The 15,854-nt window shown below is 36.4% G+C and overlaps 1 protein-coding gene across 6 annotated transcripts; it reads left to right on the top strand.

Moving 5' to 3' along the window:
• The first annotated feature begins 5,483 nt into the window (after positions 1 to 5,483).
• On the top strand, positions 5,484 to 15,339 carry LOC127867707 (uncharacterized). Of its 6 annotated transcripts, none has more exons than XM_052409048.1 (9): positions 5,484 to 5,626; positions 6,245 to 6,290; positions 9,034 to 9,125; positions 10,022 to 10,093; positions 10,549 to 10,648; positions 11,593 to 11,690; positions 13,947 to 14,018; positions 14,375 to 14,519; positions 15,179 to 15,339. In XM_052409048.1, exons 2-9 carry the CDS (start codon positions 6,251 to 6,253, stop codon positions 15,289 to 15,291), a joined length of 732 nt encoding a protein of 243 aa, XP_052265008.1. In that variant the 5' UTR covers positions 5,484 to 5,626; positions 6,245 to 6,250; the 3' UTR covers positions 15,292 to 15,339. The 6 variants fall into 6 exon arrangements, with proteins under 6 accessions (XP_052265008.1, XP_052265012.1, XP_052265009.1 ...); XM_052409052.1 differs by having other exon boundaries at positions 5,592 to 5,668; XM_052409049.1 differs by lacking the exon at positions 5,484 to 5,626 and adding an exon at positions 5,863 to 5,980.
• The last annotated feature ends 515 nt before the right edge of the window (positions 15,340 to 15,854 follow it).

Below are 15,854 nucleotides of genomic sequence, written 5' to 3'. Positions count from 1 at the left end.
GATCCGGGACACTGATTTGATCTGCTCGATTATCAACGGTAGGCCCTTTTCGTTTTCGATACAATTTGGACATTCTTGAGACAAGTGCCCTATCTCTTTGCAATTGAAACATTGCTGCCTGACTGGAGATGGCGATGGACTTCTGGTGGGCCTTACCAAATGCTGGTCAAGCATCCGCGTACAGACGTCCATCTTATCATCTAACATGTCCTTCTTTCTCTCCACGGCCACCACCCTTTCTACAAGCCTACTTTCCGATGCCACATTCACCCCTACCACCTTGACCAGCCCTGCATACTCCACTGTCCGTACCAAAATTGGTTGATACATAAAGCCTTGAGTGTGAATAAACCACTTCAGCTGGTCAATAGCTTGCTCTATAGACAGGGGTCTCTGATTTATGACTAGGTCGCCCGCTTTTTTCTCCCTAGCACACATGCAAAGTCTTAATATGGATTCTTGCAACATATAAGCCTCGGTCTAGTCTCTATATGAAAACCCTGTCGGCCCAGTCATCGACCGATTAATCATCTCCTTGCCTAGCACTGGAGAAGGTTACCGTTGCCGTCTCTGGCAAGTCGCGGTAACCAAAACGCCTCTCTAGCTTGTCTACCATCTCCAAATAATTTAGCTCCACCTTCATATCCATCATCAAGGCATAGTATTAACTTGCCTTATCAGCCAAGCAGAGACACAAGTAATCTCTCTTCTCCCTATCCTCCCACTCAAAAAAGTGTTGAACATTTCAAATTTGGTAAGAAAGGTCTGCCAGCTTCCCCGACCATCATATACTAGTGCCTTAGGCAGCGATTGCATCCTAGACTTCTGCTGGCTAGGAGGCAAGGCTCTCTGGCCAAAGGGTGCCGTAACGTTATCGCTAACTCCTCGCGTTGCATTAACAACATATACTAGCGATACAAGATGAGAGGTTGCCCCGCTCCTGTCCATCTGTGGTGCAGGTACCACCGGTGTAGAGGTTACATACCCCGACTGTCCTGGTGGAACATATAAGGCAAAAGAGGTTGGTTAACAGGGTCATTTTACCCTGACCACCCACTAACATAAAATGCAGTTGGCCACCTTGTGAAACTGGTAACTGCGTCGTGACCTGATACGGCATAGACTGTGCCCCTTGCGCCATTGCATGGTATTGCACGGGGTTCGTCCCATGTGCCACAGGTACCGGAGTCATCGCCTGGTATTGACCTGACTGCACGCCATGTGTGAGCTGGTACTGAACAGGCTGTGCCTCCTGTGTCATGGCATAGTACTGTACAGGGTATACCCCATGTGCCACGGGAACCTGAGTCAACGCCTGGTATTGACCTGACTGAGCGCCATGTGTGAGCTTGTAGTGAACAGGTTGTGCCGCCTTCGCTATGGCATGGTACTGTACAGGGTACACCTCATGTGCCATGGGCGCCTGAGTCATTGCCTGGTATTAACCCGACTCAACACCATGGGTAACCGACATATGCGCCACCGCCTGATATTACACAGGCTGCGCCTCCCATGCCACTGGTGTCAGTTTCACAGCCAGATATTGTTCATCGACCGGTTCACTGACTGGTCCACTAGCCTCTCCATACCAACCCCCCTCCTTATTATATCTATGCTCAGAGTCAGGCCTAGAATCAGATGTACTGAACCCAAACATCAAATGCTAGGTAGATGTAACCAATGTAAAAGTTGAGATATCCATCCATCATGCACGTTGGCTAATGTAGTCAAGTTACTGAATTGTTAAACAACTAAACTAAATTACAACTACTGCAAACTTCTGGTATAAAAATTAACTCACTCAGTTAAATAGTATAAGAATTCTATTAATTTATTTGAGGGACTATGGTAATATATGTTAACAATGGGTGCACTTATGAAGTCAGTTAAGAATATATACGGCAATCCAACAAAACCGTTACAATATATCGTTGGACACATTATATGAGAAAGATACCAAAAACACCAATATTAATATGACTGGTATATTGATTATTGCAAATAGCACACACTAAGTAACTTGTACAATAATAAACAGGCCACACTTGAATCACAAATCAATGTATCACATATTTACTGATAAAATATAATGTCAGAAATTCTCCAGTTATTACATAATATTAACAACTAGTGAAATTGTTAGTATTTGTCTTCGCTACAGGTTGGACACTTCCTGTAGGAAAACACTCGAAGTTTTAGTAGGGACTTGTGTGATTCAACACGGGTCACAGCATCATATGCTAAACAAGGGCAAAATATATGGACTCAATTAAGTATAAACATCACCAATAAGTCTTACCAATAAGCATTAATAATGCGGAAAATGGGAAACTATCACAAATAAATTTAGTAGAGAAATACTTTACGCAAGCGAGAAACTGAATTGATAGCAATGTGGTGATTCCCCTGACTATAGGCAAACCAATCACCGTACAAATGTATAGACAGCTTAATATGAATGGCAAATAGGGCAAATATGGGGTAATTACATGGTTCAAATATTCAAATGCCTTTTAATCTTGAAACTGGCATTGAATATGAAAAAAACACAATGTGGCAATTTGATTTAATATTTCAAAAACCATAAAAATTAGTAATAGATAACAAGTTAAAGTATTAGTTAAATCCTGATTAAATTACGAATCGTATAACTCGTAATTGATAAGTGATCTCTTTGAGTTTATAACTACTCAAGAGAAATGGACGAGATTCACTCTCTCCCTCACTGAATAAATTGCAATTTTCCACTGCAGATTTTGTGACTAAAATCCCAATCGAATTGCAGTGAGTAGATACGACAGGGCAATGTTAACAAACACTGCTCTAAATTTAACCGCGTGATGAACATTGGCACTAGCAATCCCGCACATTCAAAATGGAAAACCAAAAAATTGAAAACACAGATAAGGCAGTTACACGGTTCACATGACCGCAATCGTACGCAATCACCCAAACGTCGAAGTCAACAAATTATCTGACAAATTCCGACGACGAAATCGGCTTAATACGATCACTGATGCTTAAATTGCAATGACGAAATACTCATTTAATAAAAGAATATGCAGTTTTTAAGTAAACAGACAATGACAATTATTCTTAAAAATTTGCCTAGTCAAAATATCTGACTTTTAAAAATCAAAAATGCGTCAAGTTTGGAACTCGCAGCGCCATTTGTAGTGAAATAACTATAAATGAACCGTACTTTCGTTTGACAAATGATCATGCATGTACGATGTGAACCTAAATTTAGTTTTAGTGCAGATTCGTTCATACAAAACAAAGACACAATTTTGTTTTACGGATCATTTCGGCTTACAGGACTGGGTGAGTCACTTAAGAAATTGAATATAAGATATTTTTATAAACAACTGGTAGCAAGATGAGTTGCAGAAAAATGGTCAGTAACCACATTTTAACTAACTCTTTTGACCTGTTAATTCGTTTCAGCTCAATTAAACAGTGAAAAATGCCCATAATATCACTTTAAACACAACTTCTTCGTATCGAATTGTATATGCACACTGGTTCCCAACGTTCTTCGCGGCTAAGGTACCAAACTATCGAAACGGTCCCATGACCGTTCGGTCATTTTCACCACAGTATTCGGGTGGAGTCCAGTTTCGAACTTTGTTTTCACCCCCGTCGAATACCTTGTACCCATGCTGCTTGACGTAGTTTGTCTTTCGGGAACTTGTGTTGACCTTTTCTTCAACAAAATGGAACGCAGCACGTGGTTTCAGGCATTATTTTATGTTTCTATTGTCAAGCTGTCAAACGCATCGCTGAATAACAATGGCGATAATCTAAAGATAAAATTCGAACATATCCGCATAAAAGGACCTACTCGACCAGAGCGCAACCTATATTGGAAAATAGGGGACATTACTCACTTAAGTCGCTCATTACGTAGAGCCATCTATCTAGCCGTGCAATTATTGAATAAAAAAAGGAAACGCCAGTTGCACAATTTTTCATTTTCGGTTCTATATGCTTATTCAAGAAACTGCGACAAAGTTTTTTTACATTGAACACATAATTGATTTAGACCCTATTCTGTTACATTTGTTGATGATAGTTTTCTTAATAAATTACTATATAAAGTAAAGTAAAGTAATTTTGAGAAGCATAATGCTGCGTGACATTGTGGTATTCGATTGTTATTGTGTGGTAGTGTAAGCTTAGGAAATACGATTAAACTTATAAAACACATTTAACATAATCATCAGTTACGGTTTTGGTACATTCATGTCTTGGCACAGTTTATGCGTTTAGTCTATTTAATGCCCTGTGTGCTCATAACAATTGTCCGGACACGAATGTCTTTGTTGACTTAATAGATTTATGGAAAATAACACTTCTTTAATGTCTACTTTTACCTTGCCCTTGGAGCGATCAACATGACTTTGTGATTTTGTAACAACGTTTCATGAAATCACTTTATGTCTAAGTAAGTAAAACGCAGTATAGAATAATTAAGAAGTCATCATTAACACATTAATATAATGTGAAGCTTTATATTTTGTGTTCATCTGTGTTTATTTGGTTTCCGTTATTTAAAGAAAAGTTATGTTAAAGGGGCCTTTTCACAGATTTTGGCATGTTTTGATGTTTGTCATTAAATGCTTTCTATTGATAAATGTAAACATTTGCTCAAAAAAGCTCCATTAAAAATCAAGAATAGAATTTTAAAAGGGAAAAAAGTAGCCCGCAACAGGGCTCGAACCACTGACCCCTGGAGTCCTGGAGTAAAAAGTCTACCATATCGCAACCGTTGTTTATTTTTGGTGTTTTCACTTCATATACACTTTTATTTGTTAATGCAGCATCAACATACTAAAACAATATCCCGGACAGAGAAAAAATAATCCATTTGAATATCAACCGTACTTTCGTTTTGACAACTGACGACGGAAATGATTCGATGTACGACGTGAGTCTAAATGTAGTTTTCGGCAATGGAACAAGCCAACATTCGTGTATTACGAAATGTTACTCATCGTACAATTATTGATACCTAATTTCATTTATAGTTATTAAAAATGTAGTGTGTTTGTACGGGTCATATATTGGAAGATCTGTTCTTTTATTACCTTACCTTGTTAAAAATGTGCATTTTTTCATGCTCATCTTTCGTGCTTTTCGTAACAAGATGTGATGTTGCTCCCCGCTTAATATAATCGTCTTTATATTACGTGATAGGTGACCTAAATATATGTCAAATGTAAGCATACATCAAGCTAACACTTAGGAGTCACGCGTATCAACATTTTTATCAACCTATACACATGACTTTTACAACCGCAAACTACTGTCAATGTAATGCGCTTTACAAAACTGATTCTTAGAAGATATTCAAAAAGATGTAAATATGATATCTTATGTATTTTTTATTTGAGTATTTCTTTCGTTTCTTTGATTTGTTTCATGAGTAAAGTTTTAAATAATTCAAAATACGTTTTCGTAGAAAAGATAAGATTCTTAACATGTTACACCTATTCACTCTTTCTTAAAGAGATAGCGAACAGGAACAAGCTTTATTCGTGACCCTGGTCTTCGCTTAGTTTCTATATAGTCGACGTCCCCTATAGTTTTTCCGTTCGTCACTTTCGCACAAAGAAGAAAAGATGTGAGTGTACTGTTTTATTTATGATATTCTAAACATGTGCAGGTAGCATTTATTTAATTATTATTCATTTTATTTGACATTGTGAAATATTTAACCACGTCTGGTAGATTGTGTTCTTCCTTACTTTTGGTATACGAATTTGTAAGTCACTGGTAATGAAACATCAAGTTAAGACCATGTTCTTATCTATAAGAACTGTAATGGGACCTTTATCATCGTATCTGTAAACATGTCCCTGCTGTAAACATAGTGTATGTGGTTCAAGTAATAAAGTATTAGTGATAGACAAGTATTGGACGGTGGTGTAAGAATTTCCATGTTCCATGTTATATATCGCCTCGAAAAGCAAGACAGGTTTAGTTGCATGACTCTGGTAGTTGGTACAGTTCTAAATGACGTTCATTTTCTATTCAATATTTAACCATTATAATATAATGTTATGGTATTTGTTCATCTTGAAAAGATTTTATTCAAAACGAATGTGTCGTCCAAAAACGTCTGTAGCGGTCATACCGACGTTTACCTTATTTCAAAATTACCAACAATTTATTGTTTTAATATGACTTGAATACATATTAAACAATCTCTCAATCTCTCAAAAACATACCTCTTTTTCAGATTACCATGCTTCTTTTTGCAGTACTATTGTTAATATCTGTGAAAGGTAAAGCATTTTTAGCTCACCTGATTGCTCAGGTGAGCTTTTGTGGCCGGTCTTTGTCCGTCTTCCGTCCGTCCATCCGTCCACATTTGGTTTGTAAACACTCTAGAGGCCACATTTCATGTCGGTTCTTCATGAAACTTGGTCAGAAGATTTGTCCCAATGATATCTCGATCAAGTTAAAAACTGGGTCATGCTGGGTCAAAAACTAGGTCACTAGGTAAACTGTAGAAGTCACATTTCATGCCCAATCTTCATGTAACTTTGTCAAAATGTTTGCCTTAATGATATGTTGGTCGAGTTCAAAAGTGGTTCCGGTCCGTTGAAAAACATGGCCGCCAGTGGGCGGAGCAGTTTTCCTTATTTGGCTATATTGAAACCTTGTAAACACTCTAGAAGTCACAATTTTTGCCCAATCATCATGAAATTTGGTCAAAACATTGGTTTTATTGATATCATGGACGAGTTCGAAAATGGTCCAGATCGGTGAAAAAACATGGCCGCCAGTGGGCGGGGCATTTTTCTCTATATGTATATAGTGAATACATGTGAACAATCTAGAAGTCACATTATTTTTGGCCCACTTTTCATGAAATTTGGTCAGAACATTTGTGTCCTTGAAATGAGAGTTGAGTTTGAAAATGGTTCCGGTCAGTTGAATAACATGGCTGCCAGGGGGGGGGGGGGCAGTTTTATTATATTTATATAGTAAAAAAAGCTTGTGAACACTCTAGAAGTCACATTATTTGCCCAATAATCATGAAAATTGGTCAAAACATTGGTTTTATCAGCTCACCTGATTGCTCAGGTGAGCTTTTGTGACCGGTCTTTGTCCGTCGTCTGTCCGTCCGTTCACATTTGTTCGTAAACACTCTAGAGGCCACATTTATTGTCCGATCTTCATGAAACTTGGTCAGAAGCTCTGCCCCAATGAAATCTCGGTCGAGTTCGAAACTGGGTCGTGCCGGGTCAAAAACAAGGTCACTAGGTAAAAAAAAGAAAAAAATTGTAAACACTGTAGAAGTCACATTTCATGCCCAATCTTCATGAGTTCGAAAATGATCGGTGAAAAAAAATGGCCGCCAGTGGGCGGAGCATTTTTCTCTATATGTATATAGTGAAAACATGTGAACACTCTAGAAGTCACATTTTTGGCCCAATTTTCATGAAATTTGGTCAGAACATTTGTTTCCTTGATATGAGAGTTGAGTTCGAAAATAGTTCCGGTCATTTGAATATCATGGCTGCCGGGGGGGGGGCAGTTTTCCTGATTTGGCTGTAGAGAAAACTTGTAAACACTCTAGAAGTCACAATTTTTGCCCAATCATCATGAAAGTTGGTCAAAACATTGGTTTTATTGATATCTCGTATGAGTTCGAAAATTGTCCAGATCGGTGAAAAAACATGGCCGCCAGTGGGCGGGGCATTTTTCTCTATATGAATATAGTGAAAACATGTGAAAACTCTAGAAGTCACATTTTTGGCCAAATTTTCATGAAATTTGGTCGGAACATATGTTTCCTTGATATGAGAGTTGAGTTTGAAAATGGTTCCGGTCAGTTGAATAACATGGCTGCCGGGGGGGGGGGGGGGGGCAGTTTTATTATATTTATATAGTAAAAAAAAGCTTGTGAACACTCTACAATTTTTGCCCAATCATCATGAAACTCGGTGAAAAGATTGGTTTTATATATATATCATATAAATAATGCCATAACTATTGCCCTTAGATTGTCCAAATTTTCATTATATTATACAAAATCCTTGTAAACACTCTAGAGGTCACAATTTTGTTTCAGATTTTATGAATCTTGGTCATAATATTTATTTTTGTAAGCAAAGTTTGATGGCTGGTAAGGGGGGTCTAATCAAAATATAGGTCCCCAGGTCAAATCTTACAGAAACAAAATCACGCCATATGCCAGAGTTTTGGTTCAATAATGATGAAACTTGACCAGGATGTTTGTCTGGACAATATCTAGGTCAAGTTTGACGTTTGGTAAAGATTGAATGAACTGACTCCTCTCAGGTGAGCGAACTAGGGCCATCTTGGCCCTCTTGTTAGACTTTACTTATAATTGAGGTTTGTGAATATTAAACCTCATTTATTAACCACTTGAATTTGTAGAACTATTGTGTAACTACAAAAAAAAACATTCATATCTCTACTTTAACAGTAATCGGAATTTAACTTATAAAAATGTTATGTGGCGTTAGAAAAAACATAACCTTTTCATGCCTCAACATTTTCAAGAGGGCACATTGATGTTTTTCGCCCGTCGGATTTTTGTGTCACGTGTAACTAATAAAGTGGGATGCACTTTTTTAATACACAAAACGTGTGCATCAACATATTATGTTTATTTTTAACCACATCATCCGAGTCTCATTTTATTGAGAAGAAAACATCAACTTTTGTACATGTTACGAGTAACTCGAAAGGTTGTCATGCTTAAAAGTTGTTGCAATTTCGACTCTTATTTGAGGCGCGTATCGCAAACAAAAATAATGTTGGCATCCTATTTGTTTATAAATACTCATAGTTACAAAGAAAATATAAGCGACGAAATCAAGAGTATGTCTTGTTTAAATAAAAATATTTATTTATGTGTTATATTCGATTTGACCATTCTATACAAATTTCGTATCAAACACTGTCTGGAATATTAGAGCATTGTTTTAAAACAAAACAAGAAAAAGCAATATAATAAGCTCAGTGTGTTTTGTCAATGACTTTGTTGAACAGCCCCAACGACACTCGGGTTGGTGTGTCTAGCCTGTGACCAGGTAGAGAGCATACGTGATTGTTCCGACATCCAAACTTGCGGTCCAAACGAGGTATACAAAAGTTTTTCATCACTTTGCATACATTTAAAAATATCCATGTGTGCGACTTTATCCCTATGATTCCATGCATATTACACATCATTACACCTGCCGCAATAGGTTATTTCAGGCGAATGTACTGTTAACGCAGGCAAACAAAACGAACGTTTGTTGACGGTTTAATAAGCAATACCTCAAAAACCACTTATGTCAAAATTGTGTTGTCATTTTTAAACTGTTCAGGTTTTTCAATAAGGCCCGGAAAAAGAAGACCTATCACGTTTACTCTATAATAACGTAGTATCGAACAAAGTACTGTATGATAATTAATATGTTTACAAAATATGACAACATGTTTAAGAATCATTTCATAAAAATATGATAACATGGTATTTAAAAAGCAAGAAAAATGTGTTTGTCTATTGCATGTCATTATTAACCCATTTATGCCTAGCGTCTAGAAAAAAGGCCTTGGTAAACAGCGTAGACCCAGATGAGACGCCGCATGATGCGGCGTCTCATCTGGGTCTGCGCTGTTTGCTTAAAGGAATTTCTGTTAGAAATATTCTAAATATAGAAATAAATATACTAGACATCCCTAATTTTGGAAATAAATTGATCCAATTTAGAAGGATGGGAGAGTCTACTAGGCATAAATGGGTTAAATGTCAAAATGCAACATAAGTCAAACGATTTACAATTTTCTAATTGGTAAATTTACGTTTTCTAACGGCTGGTAAATGCACGAGAATGACGCATTTACTTGTTTCTATGTCAACCTGTTGATATCATATGTTGTACATGATATTCACTCGTGTTTGTACATGTAAATACGTCAAAAGCGCATGTAAAAGCTTTTCGAAGATGTATATTACAAGATGTTCATTTCCACAACTGCTTTATTTCAGATCTGCTATTTAGACGGACATTATACAGTTCAAGGGCACTTGACATATCAAGGAGGTTGCAGAGACCGTCGAGTATGTTTAAAGTCGCGTTTGATATTAAGAAAATCTAGCGTGCTTCAGCGTAAATAGTTTACGCTTATGTTACATGTATGTTGAATCAATGATGCTCGTAAGCAGTATTCGTATTGCTAACCGAAGATCTGGATTTTTTTCTGATAATGGTCACTGAATATTAATAAGCAACGCCACATGAAAATTGAATTGCCAATGAAATAATTCTTATTTGAAAATTCACAATAAAGCTTTAAAGATTATGGATGTTATTTTGCTTAGCAAGGTATAATTATGGTTTATGGTCAATTTAGATAAAAATGCAGAACATGGAATGAATACTTAATAACCACATAAAATGGAGATTATTGAAATGCACGATGAGGAGTTCTTATAAATAAATTGTATTGTGTATTTTATATATTTATTTGTTACTTCATCATATATTATATTAATACCATTATATGTCACGCCAGAGATGCCCGACAGTCCTAGGTGGAAAGCGGGACAGTAACTTGTTTTGTTCCCAGTGCTGCGACCAACCCTGGTGCCAGGCCACACTTTGTGGAGGCAAAGGTAACTTGTACTTTAGAAGCGCGTATAAAATGGCGGAGGCAAAGGTAACTTTTACTTTAGAAGCGCGTATAAAATGGCGGAGGCAAAGGTAACTTGTACTTTAGAAGCGCGTATAAAATGGCGGAGGCAAAGGTAACTTTTACTTTAGAAGCGCGTTTAAAATGGCGGAGGCAAAGGTAACTTGTACTTTAGAAGCGCGTATAAAATGGCGGAGGCCCAGGTAACTTGTACTTTAGAAGCGCGTATAAAATTTGTTAACACATCATTATTTTATATTGTCGGGTCGGCTCCAAATGTAGTGTTTTTCTCAGGAGAGCAAAGGGGCATGGCGCATTACATTCAAAAAGGTCATTTTGACGCGCAGTTTAGGCTAAAAAGGGCATACCGTTCCGTGAATAGCTGCCTTAGGGGCATTCTCTGATACTAGTCTGCTTTGGAGTTTGGTCAAGGGGCAATTAAGATGTTATCAATAAGGGCGCGTGGTGGCTTTTGCCTTTGAAACGGGCAGAGTGGCGCTTAAAAAAGGCGGCGTGGCACAGCGCCACGCAAAAAGGGCCTGGGAAAAACACTAAAATTATGTTGATTTATGTTCAAAATGGTCATGGAACGGAAGTAGTAAGATTCGTAAGGTGTTGATAGTGTCATATTGTATTCTTCGTCTGCGATAAAGCTTCGGTTTCAATTCTGTCTTGTTTAACGTCAACATATCTAAAAGCATGCACTACAATACTGTAATACATGTATTTAAACACTTCATTTGAATCACTCTGGAGTATCTGTGAGGTTTGGTAGCTTCACTAAACCAATTCAAAAACCAAATGTATTATTTGGCTACGCCAGACTGCAAATGATCATAGTCATTCATAAAAGTACAACGTAATATAATATAATATGATTTCCCTTCTGCTTGAGCTACTGACGTTTCACTTTGCTTATATTTGAAGGATATCCTGCGGACCGAGGTTTGATGTGCTACGATTGTCCGCAGGGATTGGATCACGCCGAGGATTGCGATAGAATTATCGAAGCATCGAGTGACCAGGTAGTGGCTCTACACACATTAGATATAACTAAAAAATCTTAATTATGTCATGCAAAAACACAACGATAATCACATCGAATTATTGGAACATCAATCATTATATATGACAACATTACATATTATACGGAGTCGAAACATTTCTAGTTTGATCATGGTGACATAGTTCATAGTTATGTTTGCCTATTTAATCTCTATAGTTTTGACTGTAGTAAAGCTCAAAAAAAGAATATATACACAATTTTTGAAAAATAATAAAGCGTTTAAGTTTCTCAATCTTAAATCTAAAGCATGCTTTATAAATATTTTATCAATGTATGTTTGGCCCAATATTACATACAAACGCAACAAAATATATCAACCCGGGTAATATTTATTCCAACATAAGATGTTACAGCTAATGTATGTGGTAAATTGCTTTTAAATCAGTACAAAATAACTTATTGTATGGATGGTGTATTTGTTTGGAGACTTCTGGCTGATGTCGGTATGAAGAGAATTGATTTATTGATTTGAAGAGTTGCATAAAATGAGCATAGGTCGAGCTTTTATGATAGAGTTCTTTCATTTGAGAATGGCGTATATAGTTTTCAATTTAAATATAAACGCAAAAAATTCTCACCGGTGTACACTTAACACAAATCAAATTAAAATCAGCATTTAATGACGAACTATAATGCAGAAGTAGGACAATGCTTATTTTGTTAGTTCGTTTTTTCTGTTTTTCTTTTTTCATGGTGTTTGTGTTTTGTGCATGTCATGTATCAATTACGAACATTATTTCCTTTTGCGTTTAGATTGCAACAAATAAGTGATCTTTGGTTACACTAAATCATGCTTAAGCCAATCAACACAAACATTTTTTCTAGAGTTCTAGAGTTTTTCTTCAAGTCTTTGCTTCCTTTCTTAAAGTTTTATTTAAGTCCATCAACATTTTGCAGAAAATTTATCGTTTTTAATGTTCAAATACACCTAACAACTTGAATTTTACTTGCTGTATCCCGCTCATCTGAAACAAGTATTTATACTTATATCAGTAATTCAGAAATTATAAAATACAGAATCATGCTGTTCAGTTTAATATCGGTCCCAAAGGTTCCATAGCAGCAATAAATGTTCGTCATTACTGTCAAAAATTACACTTATGGCACAATAGCTGTCCTATGTGTATGTTTAGGTTTGACCTGATTAGAAATCCACCAATGAAATGTACTCATATGTATGGTTAGCTAAATAAAACTGCTCCTTTCACCGAACAGAACATAAAGAAAGTTTCTCTGTCTGTGACTAAAGCATAAACAACTCATCGCCAATTAAAACATGCGATATAGCGAGCATAAGTACGCATGCGTCGAAATAACAAAACTGTGATAATGTGCATATCTAAATTTTATGCATTTTTTGCAAGTATATAACACTTCGTGGTTATGCAATGATTGTATGAGAGGGCGGCTTGCTCTGTTTTAACAAAGGTTTAGTAAATGTTTAAAATCCGAAATTGATTGTTAAGATTTCTGTTCAGTTAGATATTGTATACAAATTTCCCTTTGGAAAAAGACGATATCCTCATATGAATATGTATATTATTGGCTCTATGTTGAACTGCTTTAGTATAGTTTGCAAGACGTATCAACATAGTTTTCTTGTCTCATTGAATGATCGGAAAAAAATAAGCATACTTTGGCTTATTTTTTTAAACATCGGGTATAAGTGAATATCTAAAATTGTAATATGAAGGACAGAAAGACTAAATTTACCAAAACTCGTCGATGTTAATCAGAACGTCGAGCTATGCAATCAAAACAATAGTAAATGTGTGCTGAATTAAAAAGCCCGATGTTATGTCGATCATCATGTGAAGCTGTCAAACTGTTTAATACTTTTTCAAATAGAAGTATTGTTCCGCGTTTCCTTCGAACACTTTATCTAAAAATGTAACCACTTAACGTGTACTGCGCTTGATTTCAATCGACTGCATAAAAATTAAACCATATTGCCGTCTACCACAACCAGCCTCATGAGGCCAGAATTAAATAGTGTATGTATTTCGCAACGTTTGCTTTCCGTACTCGCACCTGAACGTATCATGTAAATAAATGTTTCCAATGTTTGTGCATTTGTTGGTTGATTTGAACTTCAATTAAATGAGTCATAGTTTCGTTCTCACATCAAACATAAACTGCTGTCGTAAATCGATTGATTGTAGTGCTTTTATTTAAATATTGTATAATCAGGCACCGTCAATATTTGTTTTTACAGGCGTGTGTAGAATCGCTGGTGGCTACTAACCACGGAACTATTAAATATGTTACTAGTCTTATTGGAAAAGCCGTAAGTATAGTGTTATATACGGATGTCTCACTTTACAACTACACTGTTTCTAGTACAACAATATGTTAACATCCCTTTACTACTAATCGTGTGTCAAAGATGGGAATGCTAACCGCCTCGTATTTGTTCGCATACAAATCGCTGACACCCCGACTATATAGAGTACATATTCTTCACACATTGCATCAATTCATGTAGTTGTTTCGGTCATTATTATTTTCTGTTGTATTAAACTATTATATGTTATCATGCGACACTATATATCTTAAACTAGTTTTTACTTCATTTCGATAACCCATCTGGGAGTGACACTCTTTAGTGCACGTTTAACACGGATCATATTTTTTTAATAAAAGGCATGTTCCCGTCTAATGGCAACTATACATGTAGATGAGATAGTGGGGAAAAGGCAGAGCACCGGCTCAAATGGTTTATGTTACAACTGCTGCAACAGTGACCTTTGTAATAACCAGTGCGTCTCAAAAAATCAAACTGCGCAAGGTATCTAATTTGTTTTCTACCTTATCGTCAAATATACCACACAATGTTCAGACAATACAACCAGAGGTAATATAAATACATGTATGTAAAAGGGGAGGGTCATGTCCGTACCACACATTGTGTTTCGACTGACTAACATTGGAAAGAAATTAATATAAAAAATGCAATTTAACGTAGCAAAAATATAAAGTCTGGATACTTTTTTTTCCTTACCTTTGTTAATATTGGACTTCATCATAAACGTATCAATGCACGATAGAATAATCGGCAAGCAATCAATAAATTCTTCATCTTAAAATCGTCTGTTAGTTTAATACCTAACAATTTCAAACTCTTTATTAAGCTAAAGTTGTAAGTGGATCACTAATGCTTTAGTTAAGTCACTTATATTTGGTAAATTCACAAACCTTTGTTGCATTCATTAATTTAGAAGATCTCGATTAAATTTTGATATGAGGCAACATTATAAATTATTAACAGATTACACAATCAAATGTGCCTCCATATATAACGCATTTAATTTTAGATACTTATCGAAATTGAAACGGTTTAATATTGCACAAGAAAAGTCAAGCTGCATATAATCCAATAAGGGGTGCACCTTGCATAATGTTAATAATCATACTTGCGTTTATTTTGGTGTCTTGTTTTTATTTCAGTGTGTCAAGACACCGGAACACTCGAAACGTGTTCTTTGGCCCAAGGCTACGTCTGTGGTGATAAGACAATGGCCTTTAACGCGGGATGTCTGCTCACCTGTGGTTTCTGTTAGCTTTAAATCACTCATGATATGAAATTAAAACACTGCTTCAACAACGTATGTTGTGCCTTACGTGTTCTATCACAGGAAACCATGACGGTTATTGTGACCACTGTCAACAGCATTGGCATTATGTACCTAGACTAATGCATTATTTATCAAATGTGTGACCTATTGACGGCAACCTTTCCGGGATTTCTCCATAATTAGGGTTATGGGGTTTCATAAAAGACACGTTAAGTGGTCCCTGTTTAAGTGTATCAAACTTGAGCTTTTGTTATAACTCCCAACAGTATCGCGAGAAAACATGGGAGGTCATCGGAACCTAGTGTTAACGAGTGCAATAAGCAGTATGTGCCTAAATTGGCACACGTTTTGATAGCATATACATTCAATTATGACATTTCAGTTTGTAATGAATGTGCGAATCGCCTGTGGTGACAATACAATAACTATTTCGCTGATTTTTTTTAAGTTGTTGCTATTGTTCAAATGCAATTTTTAATAAAGTGAAGGGGATTATCACAACATATTTACCTTAATCCAAATTTTGGCGCGCGATAATAAACGTTTAA

Source organism: Dreissena polymorpha, chromosome 2, assembly GCF_020536995.1.
Source record: "Dreissena polymorpha isolate Duluth1 chromosome 2, UMN_Dpol_1.0, whole genome shotgun sequence".
Lineage (NCBI taxonomy): Eukaryota > Metazoa > Mollusca > Bivalvia > Myida > Dreissenidae > Dreissena > Dreissena polymorpha.
Note: the sequence above shows the minus strand (reverse complement) of the source record. Positions and strands in the feature narration are given on the sequence as shown.

Excerpts from the sequence above, each read along its gene's own strand:
- LOC127867707 (XM_052409047.1), top strand. The coding sequence starts at position 5,943 with ATGTTCCATGTTATATATCGCCTCGAAAAGCAAGACAGGTTTAGTTGC. Across the intron at positions 10,094-10,548 it reads GAGGTTGCAGAGACCGTCGA|AGATGCCCGACAGTCCTAGG; the intron begins GTATGTTTAAAG and ends ATGTCACGCCAG. Across the intron at positions 10,649-11,592 it reads CACACTTTGTGGAGGCAAAG|GATATCCTGCGGACCGAGGT; the intron begins GTAACTTGTACT and ends TTATATTTGAAG.